At 41.8% G+C, this 27915-nt stretch overlaps 1 protein-coding gene across 2 annotated transcripts; it reads right to left on the reverse strand.

Moving 5' to 3' along the window:
- Nucleotides 1-2536: 2536 nt before the first annotated feature.
- LOC109628783 (RNA-binding protein Nova-1) lies at nt 2537-26604 on the reverse strand. Of its 2 annotated transcripts, none has more exons than XM_020086148.2 (4): nt 25690-26604; nt 18348-18491; nt 10893-11059; nt 2537-10529 (listed from the first exon to the last, which is right to left on the reverse strand). In XM_020086148.2, the coding sequence occupies exons 1-4, from the start codon at nt 25859-25861 to the stop codon at nt 9513-9515; spliced, it is 1500 nt and encodes a 499-aa protein (XP_019941707.1). In that variant the 5' UTR covers nt 25862-26604; the 3' UTR covers nt 2537-9512. The 2 variants fall into 2 exon arrangements, with proteins under 2 accessions (XP_019941707.1, XP_019941708.1); XM_020086149.2 differs by lacking the exon at nt 25690-26604 and adding an exon at nt 21130-21706.
- Nucleotides 26605-27915: the final 1311 nt, after the last annotated feature.

The raw sequence follows: 27915 nt of genomic DNA on the forward strand, positions 1-27915 counted from the left end.
GGCTGTGTGCCCATGTGCTCATGTAAGTCATTACAAAAGCCATGTCAGTCTGACATGTTCAGGAACTTTGATTTGTACCCACTGACCTCTAATTACTTTGTATTTCTCTTTTTAGGTGCTAACTTAGCTGTAGTTCTATAGGGGAGGGATTGTGTTCAGAGCGTATAAAGTTTGCAGTGCTTTTTCATGAGATACATGTAGCAGTGCACAGATCGAGGAGTGTCACGCTGGTTTCAAATGTATGTATATCGACATTCTGTCATTTTATCCACTTCCGATGTATTTCCTATCCAACCACATAATTAACTTCAAATGAAATTTACTCCATTCCCCTTGTTGTTGTGCTTTGAATGGTATATTGCATCACTCTGCCATAAGGCACTTTAAACAGTGAAAGGTTTTTGCTACCCTGCAGGACATCATAGAGTTGAATTTGCATCAATGGTCTAAATGCTCACTCAGAGGAAAATGCTAGGGAAAACAATAATTACCTTTTTTAGCCACGCCGCAGGCTTGACTCTGTAGATTGCAATGTCAGTCTGTTAGCTGATCCACAGATTTGTCTATTACTAAAAAATGTGAGCAATCACTAAATGGATTTCCATTAAATTTAGTGGAAATATTCATGATCCAGAGAGAGTGAGTCTGTCTAATCTTTCTTTGCTTTTCAGCTTGTGCCACCATCAGGTCAAGGTTTACCAGCATCCATTGAAACATCTTTTGAACGGATTGGCATTTAACATTCATGTTTCCCAGACAATGGCATGGCGAGCCCCTGTGTTCTCATCAGTAAGGTTTTACAACTATTGGATGGATGAGCATGAAGTTTGGCACAGGTGTGTGACATCCCCCTCATTTTACATCTGGTGTCACCATCAGGAGAAATGTCATTTTGTCCAGAACTTTGGTTCATCACCAAACACATGTGTAACTAATGATATTCACATCAGCCTGAACTGCGTTTAGTGTATTTGAGCATTCTAGCACCCTTAAACAACATGGTGAAGGTAGTGAAACATTGGACATTGTGATACCAAGCTGATGTTGACTTTAAGATGAAGCTACACTATGGCTAAAGGTGCAGGTAGTCTTCATATATATCGCTAATTAGCAAATTCACAAATGTTAGTATGTACACACTCTAAACTAAAATGTAACTGTGAGCATATCACACATACACGATTCCAAGACTATTACATTGACTTACATTGATTTCCTGGAGACCATTACCATAGTTACCATTTGCTATACCCTAACCCTTACCCTAACCTTAAAGGTACAGTGTGTAGAATTTTGTGATATCTAGTGTTGAAATTGCATGTTGCACCTGAACACTCCTCACCTCACCCTCTCCTTCCACACTTGAAAAAAAACCTGTCTCAGACTTCAGTTGTCATAAAAACACAATAGTAGTTTGTCCAGTTTGGACTAATGTAAAAAACATGGCGGCCTCTGTAGAGAGGACCCCCTCCATGTAAATATAAAGTATTTAAATATAAAGGGCCTTTTCTGGAGTAAAGAAAACTACAATTCATACAATTTAGATGAAATGAACTATTGAAAACATCATGAGGATTATTCTACATTAAATTTTTGCCAATAGTTCATTTTACCTTAATCTTACACACTGGACCTTTAAACTAAACCTTAACTTACTCTAACCTTAAAACATTTCTTCTGCTTTATATGTATTTATATCATTTGTTATGAGGTCTTGCTTTAGTCCCCATAAGGAAGACAAGTCCCCATAATGTGACTATGATTAGGTCCCAACAACATAGTAAGATGTATGTAATCAGTGGACCACACACACTTACATGTGTGCACTTAGCTGACTTCACTGAACTCCTCTCTGTGTGTGTGTGAGTGTGTGTGAGTGTGTGTATGTGTCTTTAGGCGTTGTGTTTGCTGTGGTGAAACAACACCTTAATCATAGTTATGAGTTTGCTCAGGTAACTCCTTGTGTTGCTGCAACCCTTTATTCAGCTAACTGGAGCAAACTGGAAACATCTGCGCCCGTGTGCTCGGCATGTAAGCCTAAAATAGTGGAGCGGCCTCAGCCTGTAAAACCCTATAATTTTTCAGTTTACTTTGTCTATGTTCAAACTGTGATCACAGATGAGACAAACATTTGTAGCTATCCCTCACATGCTTTATGAAATGAAACAAATTGTTCATGTTTGCAGATGGGCTGTGGCCAATGTCACAGCTGCTCTGGTGCGACTAAACAAGCTTTTTAAGCCGAACAACATAATGAGCTATGGAGTATCACCCTGCTATCAGCACACAAGTCCAAGCACCGGATAAAGGCAGGTGTGTATTTGATGCTCCTTTTCACCACTTCAAAACTAGACCTAAATTGTATTCCTCATTATATGGGGATTATGTGCATGTAAACAGAGTAGTGATTCCCATTTAATATGTGCTAAGATTAAACACTCCAGAAATCAATCTGGTCATAAAAATGTTGGTTGTAATCATATAAACTCTGGAGCATAGAGGGATGAGGTGGAGAATAAAAGGAACAGAAGGCAAGTGATGTTAAAATGAACATTTATAATGACTCTTTGTTGCCGTCGCAAAAATAATCTTTAAAAAACAATTCAATTATTAACACTGAAATGCTGACTTCACTGGTAGTCCACGAGTCATAAAACACAACTCACTGAATTTCTTTTACAAACACAGTACTACAGTTACATTAAATAGTCATTACCGTTAAATCTATTAATGAATAATGTTCAAATAAACGAATAATAAAAACAATGACACTTTTAAAATCCTCTCATTCCCTCTCGCCATAGTAGCTGCTGTCTTTTTATCAACAGTGTATCATTTAGAAAATATACTGCTTCTGAGATGTTTCTCTGACAAAAGCAGAAAACAGACTGGCAGCATAACAATAATAGTACATGAGCTCAAACGTCGTACAATTAGGGTGATGTTTTTCAAGGGGAGTGAAGACAGGACGTAACCATTCCTGTGATCTAACATTTATTTATGTAGGCTGGTAGCCTTTTGGCTCAGTATGGAATTATTTGGCACTCTTGCTGACAAATATTTGCCATTAAAAAGCTTTCACTTTTTCTAAAATGGCACAAGAAGGCATTTTCATCTCATTTCTGAACATATTCAGAGGATGTTTTCATTTTAAAAGACATATAAATGCTGTCCTAGAAAGCCCTTTTTAGTAGTTAACACTGTGGACTTTCACAGATTCCCCTAGTAACAAACGAACCACTGTCATTAATATCCAAGAGAGATGTACCCAATCAACAAAACATCACTTTGCTTAGGTCGGAATATATGATCTTATGCTGTCAGTCCATTTTTTTCTGAGATGGAAAGAACAGAGGTTAAAACGAAGTAAAATCGATCCTAAAGAAAATCGACAATGACATGAAAATGTTTGCAAGGTACTGGCATGCTTTCTTCAGTTTACACTTGAGCAAGCGTTCAGCCCTGCACAATTGTCCAGATAACGAAAGAACAGCCTCACAGACTTTGACAGTAAAAGTGGAGTAAAATCCAACACATACATGAGTTCTCTGGGATGGAGAAGGTCAACTATATGTTCATGGGAGGTTCAGAGGGTCAAAGACAAAAACGGCCTCATGTCTGGTTGGCAAGAATCCTGTATTTTCTCAGACGCAAGGGCTCAGAAATACCTTAATCCATTTCAACAGTGGACACGGTAGCGGGTGCTCATTGTAATGAAACACAAATTGTGATATCGTGGAGGCTGAGAGTGTGACGCTCAGGTAGAAGAGGTTTTAAGAGAGGAGCAAGCAGCCTTATAGCCAGTTTGTAGCGGTTAAAACCAGTCGTAGCCTTCTTGTGAAAGGGCTCCGTGGGGGTTCGAGGTGGTGGTGGTGGATGAACGTCCGGAATACATTTGGAGTAGAAATAAAAACAAACGTGACAACTTTTGGAATGATGTTGTAGTTCGTTTGGCATTCAGGTGTGAAGCAGTAAATGCAACAAAAGGGGTTTGTAACATAAAATAATGGGACAGAACTATCATTCACGTTGCTAGGCCTTTCCAAGTCTAGTAGGTTTCCTCTGTGGTTTTCATTATGTTGAGGTGGTAGACGCAATCTTTATTTGGCTGGTGCCAATTATGTTTCTCAGATCTGACAGTTTCCATCTGCCAGACGTCCAACCTGCATCCCTCAGTACATCCACCCCAGTGCTTCCATCACACTTTACTGGGGAAATGAAAACCACTTTAAATTTAAAAAAAAACAAGTAAAAAGACAAAGTAAAAAGGACAAAAGCATACACATCCCTCATGGTTTCACCTTGTTGGTTCAAAATACAGCACTCAGTGATTGACACAAACCTCTGCTGAAGGGAATGTGAAGGAGAAGCCTTCAAGTGGGGGAACAGGTGCAACTTTTCTATTTTGTCTGAGACTCCAGCCCTTTTCATCATTCATGAGACCCAACGGGTTTAGGGAATAAATAAATTAAAGTAACATTAGTTTAATAGCAAATAATGGCAGGATTAAAAAAGAAAAAAAGATCAACTGTTGAAAGACAACATGGTTTGCTTCATTTCACAGCCAATATGACCACTGATCAGTAAAGTGCATTTATGCAACACCAAACAAACAAGATAATGTTGACAGCGAATCGGAAGTTGTGTTAAAACATATCTGGTTCATGACTATGGCCGTGTGAGGCCTACCTGACTATAGCTGAAATCTGTATTTGACATAGATATTAACTCTACATGTATTTGACATTCCTGCCCTGAATTTACATTGAAGACCAATAACATTCGACAGAAGAAAAAAAAAAAAAAGAGTAAATGGGTACATTCATAGATTAGATCTGGGCTTTCAAGCTGTGACTTAAAAAAATCTACAAATATCATGGGACAGGTTATATGAGGTTCAACCTGTTAGTAAAACAAACGCATGTCTGGTATCTTAAAAAAAACAAACACAAGGAGCCAATGCACTGAATAACATTTTCACGTTTGCTTGTTTCACATTTTCAATACTCCTCACTGTACCTAAAATTGAAAATATCTTCTCTGATGATGTAGAGAGATGAACTCGATGAACTGATGAGAATTTGATCTGAGATGTTTGTGTGTCTGTGTGTGTGTGTGTGTGTTTCTGTGTCTTTTTTTTTTTCGGGCCAACATGACAATAATGAGCTCCCTCCCAACTCACAACATAAAAAAAAACAGTTTTTTTTTTTTTTTTTTAAACATGAGGCGAGAAAAACTTAAGTGCTTTACATTTGACTGCATGCAGTGTTATGTCTGAATGTTGCGAGAACACCTCGCAAATTTTTGTAATTTTTTTCCTCCATAATTTACTTTGATACCATGCAATAGAAGACGTGCAAAAAGATAACACCTAACTCCACAAACACATTTTTGATTGTTAATGTTATGTTATGAATGCTTATAACATGTTATGCTTAGTCCATGCTGGCCTATAGAGACATTTGTGAGAAAACAGCAGTACTTAAGCCACAGGTCAAACAAACACACAAGGGATGCATGGAGTGTAAAACAACATGGATCCATAAAAATCACAATCTTTAACTCTTAGTCTATGTACCTATGGGATAAAACAATGCACAAAAAGTTCTTTGTCCTTTGTTTTCTTAAGTAATGTATTTGATTATCTTTTCTTAACTTAAAAGACAGTGTTTGATTGGCACTTGATCAGCACTTCTAAACAAGTTATTGATATCTAACATTTGATCGCACATCTACAATTTCAGAAGCTGCAGAGGTCTAGTTTGGCACAGGTTGTACTATGGAGTCTATTATTACTTTTACTATCTTACCAATACTGTATAGTATTCTATACACCTCGTTTTATGCTCCAGCCTTGTGGAGCATGTTTCTAAACAGACCAGACATTTTTTTCAACTAAAATATTTTTGTATAGTTTACTTATCAAATAGCAGCATTTTCATAACTTACAAAAAGTACATGTAAACCTATTCATTCAAAATCTTAGTAATTTCAAAGGTTCATACAACAGACATAAAACACAAAACAGGACAACATGCTACTATATTGCTTCCAATATTCTTTACATTTTCTTACTGTCAAACTAAATCATCAATGACAGAAATATGGACACCACCGGCTGATGATGAGTCATCATAATGCACAAACAAATCGCGAAGCTAATCTTAATCAGGCTTAGTTGGCACTCTCATCATCCACACAAATATAACATAGTTCACATTGTATCGACAACGCTGGACTGCATTTGGACTACAAACTAGAATAGCTACAATAAAGTACATATAGATCATATGACATGACATATTGTATTCCACAGAAATGGATTCTAGTCATTTTCAGATAAGAGGATATGCATAAAGGATGTCATTGTTTCGGCTTGAGGTCACAAACGAGTTCCCACCTTACACTCGCTATCTAATGCATTCTGTCCGTTCTATGCTTTGTTTAGAGGCTGAGGCTTGAGCTCAGTTTGTTCAGCCAACATATGAATATTTATTCAACCAAGATTTACCTTCTTCTGGAAAAAAAACAACACTTTCTCTTTCCTTAAAAGGCCATAATTCACAGTCTAAACCTTCCTAAATCCTACTTGTTCTTCTTATAGAGGGAATTTGATACTAATGTTGCTGGTTGGTTTGGTGGGTGTCACAGTTTTGGAGGCAGGTGTTTTCTGTGCATTTTAGCCTTGTGAACTCCTGCGGCCTGGGAAAATATTTTCATACCCTTATGACCTATAGTGCATAACTCCCACCAGCAGCACACCCGACACACCGCCCATGAGAAGACAAGACAGGAGGAAGGAGAAAGAGGGGGAGAGCACGGCGTAGGAAGAAGCACAGACAGGGATTAGGACACAGGAGGAATTTTCAGAACGGCGAGAAACGGCAACATGCAGGGGAATAAAATGTTGAGAGAAAGAGGAAAGCTAATGAGGGGCAGAGAGAAATAGTATTTGGCACAACGTATTGATCAGTATTGATCAGGCAAGCAGTCCAGTTGCATTGATAAAACACCCCCTTGTTTTGTGCTTGTATCCTATTATATGCTTAAAATCTTGGGCAGTAAAAGGTTATCTTACGCTAAGATTTCTCTAGTGGCCACATTGTAGTTATGGATGACTGTGAAGCCTTTTAGACATGAAGTGAAAGGAAAGATTTCAGTTAGGAAGAAAGGCTTACTTTTGCAATTGCCACGCACAATGTTCAGACACAAAGAGTGGTTTCAAACACTTGCAAATCCATTTAAATTCAAACATGAATTGTGAAAATGAAAAGAGACAAGGCTATTCATAAGATTTTCCAAAAAATGGGAGTGGTTCTGATTTTCTTGGACTCTACTCAGCACCAACCCTCACAGCCGTGTACTCAGGAAGCTGATCATAGAGCTTGGGTTGATGGGGAGAATTGAAAGATGTCTCGATACAGTGTCGGAAGTGGACGCAATAGGGCTGGAGAATAACAGTGCATGAAAATGTGGTTGGGGGCTAATTTGTGGTTCTCTGATCAGAATTTAAATGCAGTGCGTTAGTACTAGTAAACAAAAACATCACAAGACGTCGGAGTGAGAATGCTCTTGTGGTGATATCCCTTTTGTCAGTATAGGTACGTCTTGTGTATGTGACACAGATGTGCACATTAAAATATACTCACATCCCATGCAGGGACAGACACGCTTTACATTGTGTTCGTAATGTCTCACAGTGCAGTCTTCAGAGACCCAGTGTACTCAGGATGAACACCATGGATAGCAGCACAGAGGGAAGCCAAGGTAATCTTTGCGTGCTTGTAAATGCTCTAGATAATTTGCCTCCCTGCATTAGACAAACAATTGCCAATAACAGACAATGATGCCACAACATTTTGCTATGTTTTAATATGTGCGCCACATGAAGTTAGTGAGCGATAACATGTTTCGGGGACGATAACAGGCATGAACTACAGTTGTAGTTTTTTTATGTCTTGATGCAAATTGGGAAGGATGGCTCAAAGAAAAAATGAGCCCAAACCTTCTTTTCAAGTGTCAGTCTACTTCCCTTTCATTAGTTCATGTCTTTTGACTATTTGGTACCCTTAATGTAAAGGCAATCGCTTCTTTGTTCACAGATATTGGTTCATACAGCTTTTCTTAACAAAATGCTTTTGTAGTGCTTTGTTCCCTTTGTGAACTAAACTGGTTAGACACTGCATCAAGGTAGACTGAGCTTTAAGTTATTCCTCTTGGGTTACAAATGTGCAACTGAGGCAAAACACTGTCAGGTAAAATCTAGAGAATGGCCAATTTTTGGAAAAAAGAAGACCTGCCTTGGGAGTGTAGATGGAGACTGGATTGCTTTCCATCATGAAACGCTGAAATCAGTTCTTTTTCACTGGGTGAGAGGCTGGGTCAGATCCAATGGGCTACTAATGGCTGGATGATACATCAGCGTATTTGTCTAATCAAGTAAAGAGATTGGTCGCCAGAGAGATTTTGAGTTCATGTTTAAGGAGATAAAAACCTAATCCTATAGCACCAAGAAAGGGTTAAACAACAAACACATTTCTGTGTTTGTAGCTGTGGCTGAATATGCAAATATGTTTCAGTGTTTGTGCATTTGTGGGAGCATTATCTATGTAAGTTCATGTAAAATATATTTATACATTCCTGTGTGTCTCCTCTATCCTCTCACATTGATTATTTAACCCCTGAACTATTCTTGCAGACAGCAACAGTGAAGTTCAGCCTGGGTTTGAGTTATACATTTCTTTCACTGCAACACAATGTTTGATCCCTGTAAATAAAAAATAGCATCAGGCTAAAATTGTTTTTACATTCAGATCAACCTGCATTCACAGGTTTAAATAATCTATTTGTGTTTGAATGAGACCATGTCAATAAATAAAGGATGAAAATATAAAATACCCAAATTTAGAAACGTCAATCATGATATGAGCCAGAATTCAACATATGTGAAAGTAGACATGAATATACTCAGATTGCTTCCCCATAGATTGAGATGACAGGTGCTTGTCATAAAACCTGTCCCCTGTTAACAATGCCTTCTGCACTGTATACAAAGAGCAAGGTTTGTAGAACAGCTCTATTAGCTGGAACTTCATCTGACCCGCTCAACTCGCCGGGAGCTGAGGTTTGCAACTGAAATTAAAACCAACAAAACCAAACAAAAAATGGAAAATAAAACAGCTATGAGGTTTTTGAGGAGGGTGAAACCCTGCGGCCTCACCCTTGAATCTGCAGCTTGGCAGTGGACCAGTTCAGCTTACTCTGATCACCATCATCAAAAGGACTCGACACGAACTTTTAAAAAACATCAGGACGTCAGTCCTTAAAACACATTCACATATCACACACACTTATCTTGGTTGTCTCCCCCACCTCCTCCTTTGTGATTCTCTCATTTGATACTGAAATATTGAACAGATATTTGGACATTTCTTTTTTCTATTCATCGTGGCCCTCTCAATTCCCTTCTATCTCTGTCTTCATCCTTTCCTTCTTTCCTCTTCTTTTTCCTTTTAGCCCACCTTTTGTGGGTTGGTAGCACGCACACCCTGCTCGTACGTGATCCTCTGGCTGATCAGATACTGCGCTGCTTGTGTAGCGGCTGGCGACCCTGTTATGGTAACTTTACGGTTCCGAGTACCAGGAATGAACTCTCCCTTTTTGGAGATCTGGATTCGGGCTCCTGTTAGCTCCTGGTACTCGACCAGCGTTTTCCCTCCTTTCCCCAAAATGGCACCAACCAGATTCTCAGGAACAGCAATCTCAACCACGTCCTTGGCCCCATCTCCCAGCTTCTCTGTTGCCAGTAGAGAGGAGGCCATCAGCGGGGAAGAGGCATTTAGGTAACCATTGGAAGCCCCTGTAGCAGCTGCTAGAGAACCCAGGGAGAACCCACCAAGGCCTGCAGCAGGGTGGCCACTGCTGGAGGCATCGCTAGCATAGGAGGCCAGCAGGTTAGCTGCAGCAGCAGCAGCTGGGTTAGCGCTAGCTGCTACTGCAGCAAGAACCCCAGAGGCAGCTGCAGGGTTGAGGCCTAGGCCAAGGGTGTTAGTGTTGTAGCCATAGCTGGCCAATGTATTGAGGGCTGAGGTGATGGCCAACAGGTCATTGCCAGAGAAGCTAGACATGGCGGCGGGGAAGGCACCCATTCCCGTCAAGCCGGCCTGACCCAGAAGACTGGAGGCAGTGGCAGCTGCTGCGGCCGCGTTGGGCAGGACCTCAGCCGTGTTGGCGTAGGGGGAGCCAGTGGGGTTGGAGTTGGCCACTGGACCCGAGACGTTAGAATAGCTGATGTTGAGACAGCTGCTGCTCTGAGGGTCCTCCTGGATCTTCTGCACTATGATCTCCACAGCCTTTCGGTTCTGTTCAGGCTCCCCACTGATGGTTACCACTCGCTCCTGGAGGTTGATGCCCTCTGGCTTCTGGGAGAGTTGCACCCAAGCCCCTGACTGCTCCATCACTGCTTTCACTGTGGCTCCACCCTTGCCAATGATCAGCCCAGCTGTGCTATTGGGCACAATCAATTTGGCCTGTGGAGAAATAGAAAGATTGAAGTAGCAATAAAATGTAATAAGAGACAGATTTAATGGCATAAATGGCCGACAGAGAGAGGGATATCTTACACTGAGTCAGAGTAGTATACCAGCCCCCGCTTTACTCAGCGGTTTGTTAATCCCAGGGGTTTAGGCTGCAGCTGCCACACAGCTCTGTCTAGCTATGAAAGACCGTAGGTAAAAATAACCACATACCCTCACATTTTCCTGACCCTACCACACTGTGGGTCATGGCCCAGAGAACAAATAAGACAAATAAACAAGGTCTCCTGGAAGTGACCTGTACCTACCACAGAGTGACCACACACCCTCAGACCCACTGGCTGTACAGTATCTCACCTGTTTGACGCGGTCGGGATTCACAGTGGTCTGTGGCTGCAGTATGCTGACAGGTTCAGGTTTCTGGGCGCTCTGGGGCATCTCACGGACTTTCTCCGCAATGAAGTTGTGAACACCATTGAGAGCTTCGACTGTACCCTGTATCAGACAGACACGTTCTGTTGTTCCTGTGATGACAGAGGAGGAAGAGGGCAAACATAAGTCGGTTGCATCAGTTACTATAATGCTCTGAGTGCGTACTTGACAAGCAGATTTGAAGGACTTGCTCGGGCTGGACCAGAGTCTATTTATATTAAGATGTCTTGGCAATGAAAAATGCTCCTTGACATTTCACAATGAGGCCCCAATTACTAAGCGTTTCCTTGCTTCTTCCATTTACACAATCAACAGAGAAACGTCCGAAAAGAAGAACCATGCTTGGTTAGGGAGCCATGGGGTTGGGGGGGCTGGGAAGGAGGGGCAGCTCATTCCTCTTCAATGATGTAACTCTTTCAGTGCTGTAATGCTTAGCCTGGCCTTGCCCAGCAGCTCTAACACCAAACACACACACTTGTTCCTCCTCTAGGCTTCTCTCTACACCCACATTGACAATCCAACTGGCATTCCGTTACCATGGTAAAGGGGCTGAGTCGTGGAAACAGGTGATGCAACAGCGAGCCTTTTATACTTCCTCACAAGATTTTTAAAACACTCACCCTTTTGTATCAACCTTCCTGCCTCGCTCTCTTTAACATTTGACCGTTCTTTGGCTGATTTTTTCTCAAATGACATAACAGTGACATAAATCTGGAAAATTTAGTGAGAGTAAAGCGTCACATCTTCACCATTAATCGGGTATGTTTGCAAATGGCAAAGGCAAGCTAATGAGGTGAACGAGTGTCTGAGCAGCGCTGCTGTACTGCATCACTGAAATTCAGTAGAATCTCATCTGATCTCTGGGCATTTATCAGGACATTACTCAGGAAATTAATGAATTAATTCAAAGAAATCAGTCAAAGTCAGACTGGACTGTCTTCATGCCATTGGCATGTCTTATAATGGATTTAAACAATCAATAGGTCAGTTTAAGCCAATCAGGAGAAGCAGTGGAAAACTGTTATTGGGAAAAATAGGGGGAACAGGCATCTGACCTGAAACTGACCTTATTTTCTTAGTTACCTTGAATTGTCTATAATAGCCATACAGTGTTCCATGTTGCACTATGACTTTAAATAACACTGCTTGAGACAGTAGTCCTGCACATGTTACCGAATGTCTGACTGTCAATTTGTGTTACCAAAATAAATCCAATTTTATTCCTGGAAAATATACAAACTGGCTATAAATGAAGTAGAGCTTCAGGGAGAAGCACAGTTGGCTCCTTTTTGAGCTACTGAGCTTCACCTGCCTCCTATTCTTTAACTTGAGTGATTACCTGTGATTTGTATGCAAGCACATAACATTATTATGACATTATTTCCAAAGTGATAATGCAATTAAGTATTTTAATCACATGCATGGATATGTCAATGAAATAGTTACAGTGAATATTTAAAAAAAGACAAGAAAAACAGTGGTTGTTGTTTCCTTTCACTCTCATTTTCAATGATTTATGTTCATGTTAAGTTTGCGCTTGTGTATGCAGCCATGGATACAAACAACAGACTGTAATAATGAAAATAAAGTATGAGGAAGTTAGAACCAATATGACAGTGATGTCTGACTTATTGGAAATTGACTTGCTCTACCCAGATGCAACAAACGTGGCCATACTGAGTGACACAACATGTCCTTAGAAGGCATAAACCTCGACTGGTCTTCACACAGTGACAGCACAGCTCCCAGGTCAGAGGAAGGGTTCATGCATGTACCATGTACCATGATGTGTGACTACAACCTTTGTCAGTGACGTGAAACCATGAAGAGGACAAACTATCTGAATTTACAAGTTTTGTTCTCTACCCTTTTCACTTCCTGAATTGCTTGCTTCAGCTTTTGCCTTCTGTCTTTCTTTGAGGATGATGAATTGCACAATAAAAGCTCTGGGCTTTGAGTTGCACGTCGGCTTGTTGGCAGGTAGGGGAGACAAATGTGTCACTGCCCCAGAGAGCACACATCTCAGCCTTCAGCTTTCCCCCAAAAGACCAATGATTCCCAGGTGTTCTATCTTGATCCTGAAGTAAGAGAGTTTCAACACAACTCCAGTTGCTTGAGCTTCCATGCGATTTGAATCTGGCTCTGGCTTAGTCTCATTATTCAAACACATATGTATCACTGTCAACACATCAGCAGATTCTTTTAAGTAATTGTTCACACTACTAATCGAGCTGGAATGTTTTTGTTGGAAATCCCACTGCTGAATATATTCATGGTGTCACAGTGATGCCATGTGGCATGCTTACCAAAATGTAAACACAGATTTTAAATCTTTGGACTTTTTGTAACATGCCATTTTTATCCAGTAAATCAGAGTCAATTGGAAAACTTTTACATCACATCACATTCTGACCAGGAGTTCACAACACTATGTGCTGAATTTATAAAAAAAAGCCAGCAATTTGCTTATCAGATTTAGATTTTTAGAACAGAGAATTAAGCCATTAAACTAATGACTGATTTGTTTCATATATCTGATTCTAATAAGCGTTAAGACATACAAATGAACAGTAAATAGTAAATAGAGGAAGAAACCTAATACTGTGGGACTCTTTAGAGTACTAGATAGCATCAAGAGGATTTGGGATGTTGTAATGGAGGATCTGATGTCTGTGTTACATTAAAATACATCAGGGATTTTACTACTAGACGGAGTACAGACACAAAGTGCGGAGTTTCAGGCTCGGATAGATCAGAGCTGCAGCTGTTTGTAATCTTTGGTCATTTCATGGGTTTTAAAGGTTAAGGCTGGTGATGGTCTGTATTCTTCCTTAAGGTCAAAAAATCTCATGAAAAGACAAAAACCAACAAAGCATTAGTCAACAACTTGACACCTCAGTACCGCGTCTGTCTCGTCTCTACCTTGTCGGCCCTGAGCCCCATTTCCACCGATATCTACTAAAGACATACAGTACATCTCCAAACACAGGTCACAAATACATGAAGCAGTTTCACTTTTACAATAAAACAGGTGACTACTGTTGTTTTTTAGCATACATGACTCAAACAGCAGTAAATACAGATTGTTGGGGACTAATTTTAGCAATGGATTAATACACTTTTGGAACAGAGTTTAGAGCAGCAGGGTGGTGCTGGTGGTCCCGATGAGGGAATGACTCAAAAATAATTTACAGTGCCCATGTCTTTGGAAATGAGGGAACATGTCACCCAGTGAAACAGTGTGGCTCACTGTTAGTGGCACACTGTTTTTAATAGTCTTGTGGACAACAATGGAGCTATATGGCACAATTGGAAGCAATATCTGGCTCTGAATACAGTATTTTTGAGTTGAGATAATTCATTGTTGGTTTTGTTCTTTTCATTCGTTGACAATTTAAAAAGTGCAGACTATCACCATACTTTAACAAATATGAACACCAAAAGGACAAGCACAGTCAATGTCAGAAATACACAATTTGCAGAGTAAATGAGCGAGCTTGTTGAGTGTGGTTATGAAGGACACCATAATGCAACATGCAACATAAATGGAGGAGCTGCACAAAACTAAGAAAATGTACACACGCTGTGGAGGGTGGCGTCTCCAGGGACAAATTGAAAAAACGTCTGAAATGTGGCATTGACTGTAATGTTCAAAAGTCGCAGCTATTGATGCAGAGTGGTGAAGAGTCATTTTGTGATGGAAGTGACGGAAACATAACAATGAATATAATTGGACAATAGCGGGCAGTGGGAACTCAGGACCTTTCTGCCTTTTCTGTGAGCTCTGAAAAATATGTTTCAAATTCAAAAGCATGGCCCATCTATTTAAAACAATTATATTTACTCTCTAAGATTACTGAAGAAGAATTTAGGTATTCATTGATAGAAGAATCAAAAAAGATTAATGTAGGCTAGTGTTTCCTGAGTTGAGGTCTTTAAGGGTGGCTAGCATAGATGCTACAGTGGGCAGAGTTAGTATGGGGAGTTCTTGATTATTTAAAGAGCTATACTGGAAATATAGTTTTGCACTTTCATAATAATGGGAGCGTTGAGAGACAGACTTAAATTGAATGACAACTTTTGAAGCACTGGCTCCAGCTCCCCCTGGAACCCTCACAGAATAAGCGATGTAGATGATGGATGGATAGAACTTTTGAAGTAGCAAGGGCCAAGGTATTTTAGTCCTCTCAGTGGAGTCAAAAACACTGGATAGCATCTTTCAGACACTTCCTACTAAATGCCCACACCCTGTTAACGCCACACCTCCAGTTTTGTAACACAGGCTTTCTGTTAATAATTTTGAGTGACCAAGCCCAGCCGATGTATAAAAGTGAGGTCATCATGGTTATTTTGCCAGACATTTGAAAGCTCCCTCTGGAGCCACTGAAGAGATTACTCAACTGCTTTCACTGGTTCACAAGTACTCCTCATGACAAACTTTAGGAATCACATTGATTGAGTGCCCATTTAATTAACTCACATTTCCCAATCAAAAAAATGTCATCAGTTGTTTTGATGTGCGTTCAGTGTTCTGACAAAATGGTTGTGTCATATAGCAGAGACATGTTGGAATACTGCAGTACACTGTCACCAGGAAGAGCTGTTGTTCACTGGAGAAACAAAAGGCTGCAGTTTCCATTTGTTTGAAATCCCCGCCCATGACGTCACCCTAGCCAGAGTTGATGCTGTCCTATATGGAGCTTGAAAGAGTGACTTTACACTACATATAGAACATGTTGGAAAACAACAAAGAGTTCCTGTGCTGCAGTTTCATTGTGTGCTCTTTTTTTTTGAAAAAGGAACTACCTCAGCTTACTCTGAGGAATAATGGTGTTTTAAAGCATGAGGTCACATATTGGGACTGATATTTTAATGATCCAATAATGGAAAACATACTCCCTGTGTTGCTGTGACATCATAACACCCTCATCTGTTCGTGCTCTACAAAGTAACCCAATACACGCACTTGGCCGGAGGCCAGCTGCACAAAGCAAAGGGTTTGAAGTTTTGTTTCTAAGTTTATGTTCAAATCGTGGACTCCCACTGCTCTCTCCCTCTCAGCTGCATAAATATGAGGATGTGTGTAAGTAGGTGTGAGTGGGTGTGTGTATGAGCTGAATGTACAGTGCGAGTGGGTGAATGCATAGCATGCTCCATTTATAGAGGATCAAGTCATTCAGCCAAAACCTGTTTCAGATGGGTTCACTTTAAATAATGAAGATAAAAAAGTCAGCACCCATGAATTAGGAGGAAGGCATGTAAACAACTTTTTAAGAGAAGTGTGATGTAATCTTATCTGGCCTGAACTCTCCCAACTACCAGGAACCAAAATCAGAGAGAAATAGTGAGTGGGGAGGAGGAAAGAGGAAACTTGGCGTGTGTTGGAGCAGCTTGAGTACAGCTGGGAGAGGGGTCATGTCCACAGAGAGGGATTGAAAGAGGCTATTTCTAGGCCTGCCCCCCTGTCCCCTCGCTCACATACAATCATGCATCATACACACACTTCACTATCTCTGCTCATCCATCTCAGTCCGCCACATCAGGGCCCAAGTGCACAGTTCCAATCAAGACCTTCAAATTCACGGTTTCATGTCTTACACTGACGGATGGAAGACGTGAGGTGGGTGGGAGTCTCAGACTGAGCCATCAAAGAGAGGATTGCAGAAGAAAATGGCTGCATCGGTTGTTGTCCCTTGATTTCTCTAGTGTGTGATTGTGCTGTGGTTGGAGTGTGCTCAGGTTGCCGCAGGATGAGAGATAGGGGTATGAACTGTGTGTAACAGTATTAGCATGCTACGTTAGCCCAAATCTAGACTGCTTCAGCACTGAAGGAGGGTAATACATTTGTGGCTGATAAACATGTCATATTGAATTGCTTGTCTCTAAAATCCGAGACAGATTTATTTATTTTTTGTTGTAGCTGCTGTTATAAACTTCACCAAGTCGCATATTCTCAGAACAGCTAGAGTTTTTTATAGGTCTACCCTCTTCTGATTTCTCAGGAAGTAGCACTCATCTATTGTGAAGTTTACAGTAGCAGTCGTTTCATTTTACTTGTGTGGGCCAGAACAACCATCCAATCAAATCCTTGCCAGCACCCTCTCCCTGAACTCCTCTTCTCACTCATCACGATAATGAGTAGGGGGATGGGCAAAGCAGGTGGTGGCCTATGAACGCATCTGCAATCCAAAGAGAGAAGTAAAGATACCCGTCACTGCTATCATTTGTTCTGATGCCAGTGAAGTAGCCATATTCCCTCCCTCAAACGTAGCCGGGCTAGCATGTGAAGAATTTCGATCAAAGCCCTCTGAGTAGGCGTCATTTCATCGCAGCTATAGGAAACATGGTGGAAGAAAAAGGTACGGAAAAATTTTTGCAAGCAAATCCTTTTCTTCCTCTCCCCCAGTGCTCAGTAACTCTGTAGCACCACGGCTTAGTCTGTCTTATATATCAGCTGTAACTCCCAACTGGACGGGTCAAAATCAAACATGATATGCTGTTTTTCTGTCTGTAGTGAGACATGTTGCTTTCTACATTAAAGTAAACTAATGACTCTTCTTCAACTGTAACCGCAGAGGACATGTCCAATAATCACTGTAGCCATTATGATGGAAAACCAAGACATGAAATCAGGCAGACAGTAAAAAGTATACTACTACTACGAAGGGATTATTTTCTGGCATGTGTTATCACAAAAAACATCTGGACCTAATAAGCAGCGAGATGCTCAGCACCTGTTATTTTTCACCGGGTGGAAGAATCCACTGAGGCATGAAGGACAAACACCCAGACTCCTCTACAACTCAGGCATTTGTGTTTGGAGGATAAGATGGCTCAGCTTTGACCTCCATGTGATAGGGGTCACCGAGCTGCTCGAGCATCGTTCTACTGTTGACATTTTTGACTGAAACTCTCCAGGTTGGTTAATGCTACTGATGTAGGCTACATGTCTTCTGCATGACACAATTGATTTTGATGGGGATAAAATGTCAGCACTGCACAATTCTTCAGACTTTACTCGAGAAAAGAGAGCCATTTCTTGTTTTGCAATGACATGGAACCATGAACACTGCAAAAAGAGCTACCCTGCACTGAAGGGTGCAACCTGCTGAGAGGCAATTTAATTGAAACTGAAAATGCCTGCAGACTTGAATGCAGCATCTAACAGCAGTAACATCTGCATGCATGTTTAGTCCTTCAAGGACACAAGGATAATCACGTTCAAAGTGTTTATGATTGGTGTGTTGTTAAATTATTTTGCAGCTATTTGTGGAAAGCCAAATGAAGAGCTCTCTTAGACCAAACCATCATTCTTTCAGCTGGGTGTCATATATTTATAGACTGATAGATTGATTTTAACTAATGTCTGTTCATTCTTACCTGGGTAGAAGTCTTTGGATTTGGACAGCTTAATGGTGGCACCCGTCTCTTTCTGCAGTTGTACGATGGTCTGGCCGCCCTTGCCAATTATAGAGCCGGCTGCATAGCTGGGGATCAGCACCTTCAGGAAGTACTCGCCCTCCTCTGGGGGGGAGACACACAAAGTGGGATAGGGTCACATCACGTAAAGTAGCTCTGTACAGTATTACATACACCATACTAGTACCCAACCCCCAAAACCCTGAACAAGCAAAAACTCACAATGGGAGCACACAGCTTTGACATATATATGATATGGGGGAAATACAAATGACATTATCATGTGTCTGAATTATTCTGGGAAGGCACCTGAAACAGATTTTACCCTTTGAATTCTTTTATAGTTTTCAGCACATCCACATTTTATTGGAGATTGGTGACATGTTCTGTGTCCTGTCCCAGATTTCTTATGGAGTAAATGATGACCTCCTTTCTAGTTTGCAGAGGTCTAATTTTAACTGTTTTCAAGGAGTTTTAGCAACCTCTGGCTAAATACATAGCCAAGTCCAGTGTTACTTATCACTGTTCACACATGAATACAGGGAATGTAGAATTAACACCTAAGTCTGAATGTAAAATCTATCCTGTTTCTCCTGGAAGACAAAGTAACAGAGGACTAAAAGCAAACACATGAAGTCTTTATCCATGCAGTTTATTAATGCCAATCCAAAGGGATCCGTTGCAATTAACAGACGTGAGAAGAACATATGGGAACCAATCCCACAGATTTGTTCATAGGGTATACTGCCAAAAGGGTCTAAATCTCCTCCATTTTGGAAGGGGGCTTCTGTGGCTTAGAGTGGCTTGTAGAATTCCATGATTGACAGCACATCAGTCTGAAGAATTTATAGCTTTCATGCTTTACCCTTTCAATAGGGAAAGTTCTCATTTCCAACAGTTTCTAATTAAGAATTAATCAGCACCAAAGTGGGTGAAGTGTCTGTCCAGGAAAACCCCGAACACGTTAAGTGCACTAATCTATTAAAACGCAATCAACCACATATTGAGCTTAGACCCAAATATAATCAGAACCTGACAACAAGACATCATTTACAAATATTACATTTATGGATGTGGAGCGTCCGTGAATCCCCTGTGCATTCAAATATCATATCGATGACATCATGGTAAACACTTGGTACAGGTGCTTACTAACTACACTAACGCAGATACAAATAATCTCCTCTGCATGCTGATTTCGATGCAATGACGTCATGTTCGATTCTTTTCAGCTGCCTCAAGGGTGACGCCACTGAAGCGGGCAGAGATGCAAAAAGGAACTGTCCACCTTTGTATGACGAGATTTCTCGTGCATTTCCAAGTAATAAATCCCTCCGATTTCCAATCGTGGGCCACAAGGTCTGTCACCATGTCGCTGCCTCCTGTGGGTTGTGGAGGGTGTCGAATGTTGGGGCTTGACCGGCATGGTGGGGAGGAAAGATGGATGGATGGAGGCGTACCACCCTGCATTCAAACAGACCTGTTGCCTCTATAATGCACTCATTAGATTCAGATGTGAATTAACATGACACTGTGACATAAGGAATTTCACAGCCTACAAGTTAGCTCCTCTCCTTATTGCATTAATATGCCCCTCATGTTCCATTCAGACACAGGCTTGTTTTCGTGCACATCACCCATAACCAATGGTTCTGACAAATATTCAGACAATGACATAATTGTTAACAGAATCCCCTTTTCATTTTGAATAATTAGCCATGGTTGTGGAGAAAATCCCAAATCCCAGACCTTATTAAATCCACATTTACGTGACAGCACAAAATTTACTCCCCCAATTGAAAGCTAGTATATACTGTACGTCAGGTGCTGGTCGATTTTTCTGTGATTGTCCTAACAATAGAAATACGAGATAAACCTTAACATGGGCATCACATGAGCAGCTCTAATTATCTCTGGCCATTGTTCAATCTTTGCATTTTCATACTATATTGCAGACAGCTCTATGTTTTTTCTCAAAACGAATAACAATAAAATGACCTTGGTGAAAAAATAAAGATCATGCATGACTGACATGGTCGCCATAAAGCTTTTGAGCCCTCCCTCCTATCACAAGATATCTGATGCCGTAGCCACACAAAGAATTTAATTTGAATGATACTGATTGCAGGATCCAAACATCCAAAGACCTGTTGTTGACAGACAAGCCCAAACCCACTGCGTAACTTTCTGCTCATCTTCAACGAGAGTAAAGCCACCAGGGGAGGAAGCCACTAAGAACCCCTCCATCACCCTCACAGCCACGTTTGCTGTCATTACTCAATAATTAATTCTGTCCTAGTGTCTGAGATCACAGTAACAGGTTTTAATGGCGTCATGTGGTAGAGTAAACATGGCAATCTGTTGCTGCAGTCCGCCAGGGAACGGGAGCAGTGGGGCACATTGGGAAGCTGAGCCAGTGGGGTGTTAGTTCAAACCCCTGCTTCCAATACTGGAAGGATGGCTCGGAGGAGAGACACAGACGCTGAGCCAAATGTGTTTAGTTAAGTCACTCAAGGGGGGTGGGTCAGGAGGAAATGCCTTGTGACCGTCCTCCCTCCTTCTTACTACCCTTCCAAATATCCATTCTGCATGTCAATGGACCAACCTGCCGCTTACAGACAGCAAGGACGGTGGTACAAAAATGAGCAATAATGGACAAATGAGCTCGAGGTGTATGAAACTGCATGTAGTCTAACATGATGGACAAATTCAACAAGTCAGACAAAAAGAGTTCGAGGCTTACCCATTCTGAGATCTGCTGCTTCTCAAGTCCTCTGTCAGATCGCCATCAATGCCGGGACACAATCTCTAAAGGGGATCTTAACATTAGCCTAGGCATAGGTGCAATGGTAGTGTTGAGGAATGCGGCCAGTCGACCTTTTTCACCGAGGTTTAATTCATCAGTGGGTGCAGAAAAAGAGATTTCACCGCAGCATCCGAGCCATGCCTGCAGCTGGCCAGAGCCTCAATTGTCTGAGAAAATGCTAATGCAGGCTCTCAGTGTTTTCAGTGAAAGACGGCACGCATTGTTCAAGCCTGCATCGGTTTGAAGGGGGGGGTCTTCCCTGCCGCATCACCCTTTTCACTGCTCTCATCCATATTCATCGAGTGGCCTGTCCGTCTGCAGCAGCACGCAGGACTGACACGTCGCTCGGCCAATGGGTGGCCTCCTCCCTCCAGCACGTCATGTCCCCACCTCCCGATGCCGGTCCCAAAAAAATTGAATTTTCTCCTCTACTCCGCCTCTTTTGACGCAGCACTATAAAGTATGGCAGTCCATTCACTCGCTTTTTTTAGTGGAAAGTGACAAAGGTAAAGTGGCTGAGTGAGCGGGCTTCAGCGTTGAATGGGGAAGCATGTAGAGTGACCTTCAACAGTGGCTGAAGAGGTGTATGGATAACATAAGCAGATGATGAAGGAGGTGGAGGAGGAGTGATCTGAGACAGCGTGCCTTACGCCACCCACCCTCCTTTCCTCTTTTCCCCCACCCCCAATCCCTTAGACGGCCATGTTTGAGAGGGCGGAGGGGCTCATCAACCATTGCAAATGGCAGTGCCGCAGAATGGTGGAGGGGGGGTGATGAAGCCAATCACTACGCCTATAAATCTTACGCCGAGAGGTATCTTAAGTGTGTAAAAACTGCAATGTGCATGTGTGTTACTGTCTGTGCATGGACACGGTGGTGGGGGTTCAAATTCATCAAACAGTGCCTTCCAGGGAACCTGTAAAAAAGGAACTCCTTTTTTTTCCTGGCTGCTTACTGCTTTCATCCACAAATCAAACCCTAACACTGTGGCCCATTTTGTTTAGTAGCGAATGCCTTCCAGAAAATTCTACCGGTCTCATTCACTGAGAGATGCTCTGGAATATAGACACAGCCTCCCTGTAGACTCCACTCCCTCTCGCGGTCTATCCATCTCTCCTTTTCTCTCCATTCTTCTCATTCTCTCTTTCACTGCCACCTGGCAAATTCACAGTCCGCTCACGTCACATCACTCTGCAAGGGCACCTGTGTCCTTCCCACCAAAAATTAAAAAAATAAAATACAGCTCACATTCCTGTGCCAACCTTTCCATTAGCTACATTACGAGATCATACCTAATCCCTCAGCTACACAACCTTTTGGAAGGTGCATGCTTGCCAGCAACATGGGCTCAGAGTATGGGTAATTAGACAGAGAAATGAATGAAAGATGCTCACTCTTAGGCGAGAGGGGCAATGCTGATAAAAGAAGAGTAATTTCCCTCAATCAGTGTCCACAGCTCTTAATGCATAATGAGGGGCTCAGCTCTGAAAGAGCATGCACTTTCTTCTCTTTGTTGTTACTGCCAGTCATGTTAATGATCAGTTCCGTAGGAATAACGTGATCAATATCAGTTGTAGTCAAGGGGTTGGTGATTACAGGGACAGCTAAGGATTATCAGGCTGTCTACCACTGCTAGCAGACAGGCTGTGGGTCTGCACTGTTACATATAATAAATAAGGATCACATGAAATAGGAGGTGATGCTAACACACATTACATAAAGCCCTGGATGACGAGATATTTATGAAACATCTGTTTTGTGTAGGCGTCATTACGAATGATCTTAATGTGCATTTCATGTGAATATTAACATGGCGTCTATGTTCCTGAGCTCAGTCTATGGGCCAGAGAGTCACCCTTTTAGATACTTATCATGTGAGCAGTGGATTGGCTGCTATTTCACTCCATAAATCTAATCTTGGTGAGCTACTGCATATGATAACACTTTCGAGAGAATTCTAAGCTAATTTGTACAATTGAAATGTCAATAATGCCTTAAATATGTTTAAAGAGCAATGTAAAGCTCCAAGACTATCATCACATGATGCGTGTAACAATGTGTGTAACCTATCAGGTCTAGCGATGTACATGTGAAAATCACACATTTTTTACACAATACTAAAACATATATAACCTGTGCTTTTCAAACAGGTTTAGCAAGCACCAGTTACCATGGACATGGAAGTGTGTCACTATCAGATTTTAAAGGGAAATAAGGCAGCAGTTTTATTCATTTTTGACACCGTCAGGTCAGAATTACAAATAATAAACTGAGGCCTTACCAAACTAATTATGCCGTTGATGTCCAGTTCAATCAATTCCTGACATTTCCTGACACATATTCAAGACGAGTGTGGTGACAAAACGTGTATTATATATTATATACTGCACCTCATTATTATTTTCAACATGAATATGCCTGAATATAAAAAAATAAGCCTCTTGGAAGTTAGCTATTAGTTGACATATTTATTTTTCATTGGGACAATGAACCTCCTGATTATAAAAGCCTTGCAGTCAGTGATGCAGCGATGTCTTCAAAGAAGATGGAATCAGGCTGATAAAATGATGTGTGATAACATTATAGAAATGACAGCAATAAAAAGTGGAAACTGTCTGTGTGAATCACGAGTTTTTTGTATTTTCTGTTACGATTTTCCAAATGCAATTTCACACTATCTAGCCATTCATATCACCCTGATATTGGATGGGAAGAACACCATGTGACTTTTCTGTACAGTGCTTTTTGGAGCACTAACGGTAGACATATGGAGGCTGGATCTGCTCTAAAATACTGTCTGCTGGCACAAGGGTCTTTATGTGTCCTGCTGAAATAACAATTCTGAGGTGCAGTGAGGTGTGGCAAAGATGCACTTGTCCTTTTCGAAACAGGATATAATGGTGCTGTCACAGAATGGCAGCGTGTGGGTGGGTGGGAGACACAGAGACAAATTTCTGCAACATATGGTGAGAAACTGGCTTCTCTCTGTGGACGTCTAATTAACATTAAGTTGTTAAATAAGTGGTCCCTGTGAGCTGTGCACGCCATAACAGTCACAAGCTGAAATAAGACTTAACAGTACTGGCATATTGAATCGGCCGTCATCCTCACCGACATCTTACCGATGACTAATAAAGCAAGTGTGCACACACCTCATTGTTTCTCTATTTGCCACCATCATTTCTCCTCCACAAAATGAAACCAGAGGCAATTTGCTAAAATGGTGCTGCAGTGTTTCTGTAGTTCCCTCCTTCCACACCCACCAAGTAGTTCTCAACATTCCCTGATATTCTGTTTAATTTTCTAATCTGTTAATAGCATTTAATTTAAATTTTTCATGTGGGGAGGGATGAAACCAACTGCTCCCCCCCATAAAAAAATCTTAATTTGACACCAGATACACTGCCCAGCTCTGCATGTGGAGCTCCAACATGTTTTTAATAAGCATTCTAGCATTTCAGAATCCAAATTTTGTCTTTTGCATTTTGCTACAGTGGAGGCTTTCTAAAAGCTGGTAAGTCAAACATCAGTACGGGGGTAACAAAAATACAAAACAGATGCAGAGATTTGGATCATCCCACAACCTATAAATAACCTGTGTTTGATAGGGATCTAGGCTGCAAGTGCTGTGGCGTGTGTACCCTGCTAGTTGTTCAGGGTTGAATGAGTTTCACCTGTTGGTTTTCTTCCTCAAACTGTACTTCAAATGCACATTTAGCTCCTGACATTGTTCATTTACCAGCTCTAAATCAGCATTTTTTCAACCCTGAAGCAGAAGGAATATCCCTCTAAAGTCTCCCGGATAACTCATAATAAATCTACTAAAATCCCTGATACATCTCATCTCAAATGACCACATGAGCCCCTGCTGTTACTTGTCATTGTTCACAAATCAACACTGAGGCCAATTCTCTTTTAGATTGAAGAGCAACTGTCCTCTGGGCTATTAATGTATCATAAAGCCAAGGTTCATATTTCAGTGGGAGATGTATTTGTTCGGGGAGCGGATCCCGCTCTCAAGGATCCAGGAGTCAAAGAGGAGCAGGGCAAGATGTTTGACTTGACTTCTAGTGTGGCCTCTGCACAAGACAGTATCAGGGGATCCCTGTGTGTATGAGGACAACCACAGTACTGATAAACTGAGGGTGAGTATAAACACCTCTCGTTTATAAAAAAGAAAGCCTCTATATACAAATCAGACTGAATCAAAGTCTTCCCAGCAGAGCTCCAGATGTGCAGCAGGAGGTGATCAGGTTCATGTAGAAGGCTGACCTGAGCTGAGGAGTTCACATAGGCTCAGTCGGGCTGTCTGCTCACCCTGCTGGGGGTTGTAGCTGAGTATGAAGTCACAAACACAAGTCAGGGTTTCAAAGTGCACAGGAGCTGCATGATACTGCGGCCCAGGTCTGCTTCTATACGCTGTGAGTGGCTCCTTCGCATGGAGCTGCGTGTAAAGGCTTCCACAGCAAAACACTGGCTGCTGTGTGCGTCTCTTACCTCCGGTGTTGGTCCGCTTGGTGCAGCCGGCCTCCTCCGCCGGAGTTTCCAGCGGTCGTTTGCGGGAGTCCGGGTTATCGGGCTCCATGAGGGGTTGCTGGAGGCTGTGGAGGTCGGAGTAAATCCCGTTGTGGTCCACCGCTGCTCCGCCGCCACCGGCCATCATCATCATCTTTCTCCCCTTTTTGGAGCTGGAGATAAATTTGCGCTATTCCCCCCTTTTCTCTCGCACACACACACACGCGCGCGCGCGCACACACACACACCCTGATAACGCACAGCGCGGTATGAACGCCAAGTTTTGGGGTCTGCAGACGCAGAGAAAAGGCTCAAAAATGTTGGACACCAGTGGGATCGGGGGGTCTCCTCTCCCCGCTGCCCCGCTGCTCCTCCAGCGCGTCCCTCACCGAGCTAAATATAAAATCCCATTGAGTGAAATGCGCTCATTTCAAACGCGTCGCTCCAGCAGCGTGCTTCTTATTGTTGACGCGCAAAATCGACACCGAGCAACAACCCAGCGCGTGAAAATAAAGCTGCACAACGGACCGACAAACCGAGGAGCCCGGAACAAGTGCAACAGCTTCACGGGGCCGGACGGAGTGAGGGAGCGAGGAGCAGGAGAAACATCTCTCTTTCTTTTCTTTGTGAGTGTTTCTTTGTGAAGTGCTCAGTGTGATAAGTGCAGCTGTTGTTATTGTTGCCTTTGTAATGCAACACGGAGCCTATGAGAAAGAGAGGACCACAGTGCCACTGACCGGCCAAAACACGCGCCCCGCGCTCGAACACACATCCTGGATTCATTTCACCGTCAAAGTACAAATACCTGAACCCTTCTATTGCTCGCCTCAGTGGCTCTGACGCTACTTTTTGTTGGTTTATTTGTTTGTTGGTGTTTCTTCTCCTGAGTCTCACAACAGAGCAACTCAGGTCAAATGGCTTTAATTCAGTTCAGGTCTATTTTATTTGAGCATCTCAGGGAACTTTACATAGTCAGGTGGAGACCTTATAATATTATTATGGCAAACACTTGGGCTACTGTGCAGAGTAAAAAAAAAAAAAAAAAACTCTAGAGGCTATGTGGGCGACCATCTGCCTCGACCGGTAGGGGTGAGAGGAGAAAATAAGGGAGAGGAGGAGTGAGTGGAAAAAGGGGAGAGAAGTTCAGAAGATATTTTTATTAGCTTTTTTTATTGAAGCTCAGTCGTACTGGGTTTTATAATGCAAACAATAATAGTGATACTTGGGGGGGTGGGGGGGGGGCTTTATGATTATGTAATAGAGTCTATGAATAGGGTCTGTAAATATCACATTTCTCCTCTCAAGTCTTAAAATCTACTTCATCAAAACTCAGTGACTGTTTTTAATAGACAGGATTGTCAATTTTATAGTTTAATATCATTGTAAATTTGCTATTTTTGGTCAGACAAAAAAATTAAATATCTTAACATGTTAACCTGGGCTTTCAGAACACGTGACAGGAATTTATGTAGACATTTGACAGAGGAAATGGAGAACATACAGAATGCATTGCCCATTTAAGGGGTCCAAAAGTAATTGGACACTTGGCAAATAAGTGTTTCTAGGGAACCCGAGTGTCCTCAGAGTATTTCATGCATTTCCTGCAGGAGTTCACAAGTGACTCCGAGCTCACTGAGACGTCAGAGCTGTCATTTATATTGAGCAGTAGATGTCTGAGAAGTGAAGAGGTGAAAATAATAATGAGGCTCTTAGAAGAAAACAATGGTTTGCTCACAATGAGGAAAAACGCATCCAGTCTCATTCCATCTGACATTTCATCACTCAGCCGGACACTGATCCCCAAAAGAAACCACCGATCTTTGCAGGATGAAGAGGTGGAACAGGCTGAGTCACCTGATCTGATTGAGCTGCAGTCCACCTGCTGAAGAGAAGACTGAAGACAGAGAGACCCCACAACAAGCAAGAGCACATAGTCACTGACTGCTAACGATTTTAAATTAAATATTAACAACATCTGAACTCCTATAATTGGGCACAATGTGTTAAAACTAACCCTAACCCAACAGTTCGTTCTACTTGTAACAACAGCTTCTAAAACTTAAAAAGGAGTGAAAATGGCTTTGGCTTTGTTTGTGCCATCATCTCTGAGTGGTCAGAGTCAAATTTAAAGACCGTTTGAGGAACTTTAATACGTCTGTCTTCATTTATTAGTATTTTTAGAGACTTCCACAACCTGCAGAGAGAGCT

The sequence above is a fragment of the Paralichthys olivaceus genome, chromosome 15 (assembly GCF_024713975.1).
Source record: "Paralichthys olivaceus isolate ysfri-2021 chromosome 15, ASM2471397v2, whole genome shotgun sequence".
NCBI classification, from domain to species: domain Eukaryota; kingdom Metazoa; phylum Chordata; class Actinopteri; order Pleuronectiformes; family Paralichthyidae; genus Paralichthys; species Paralichthys olivaceus.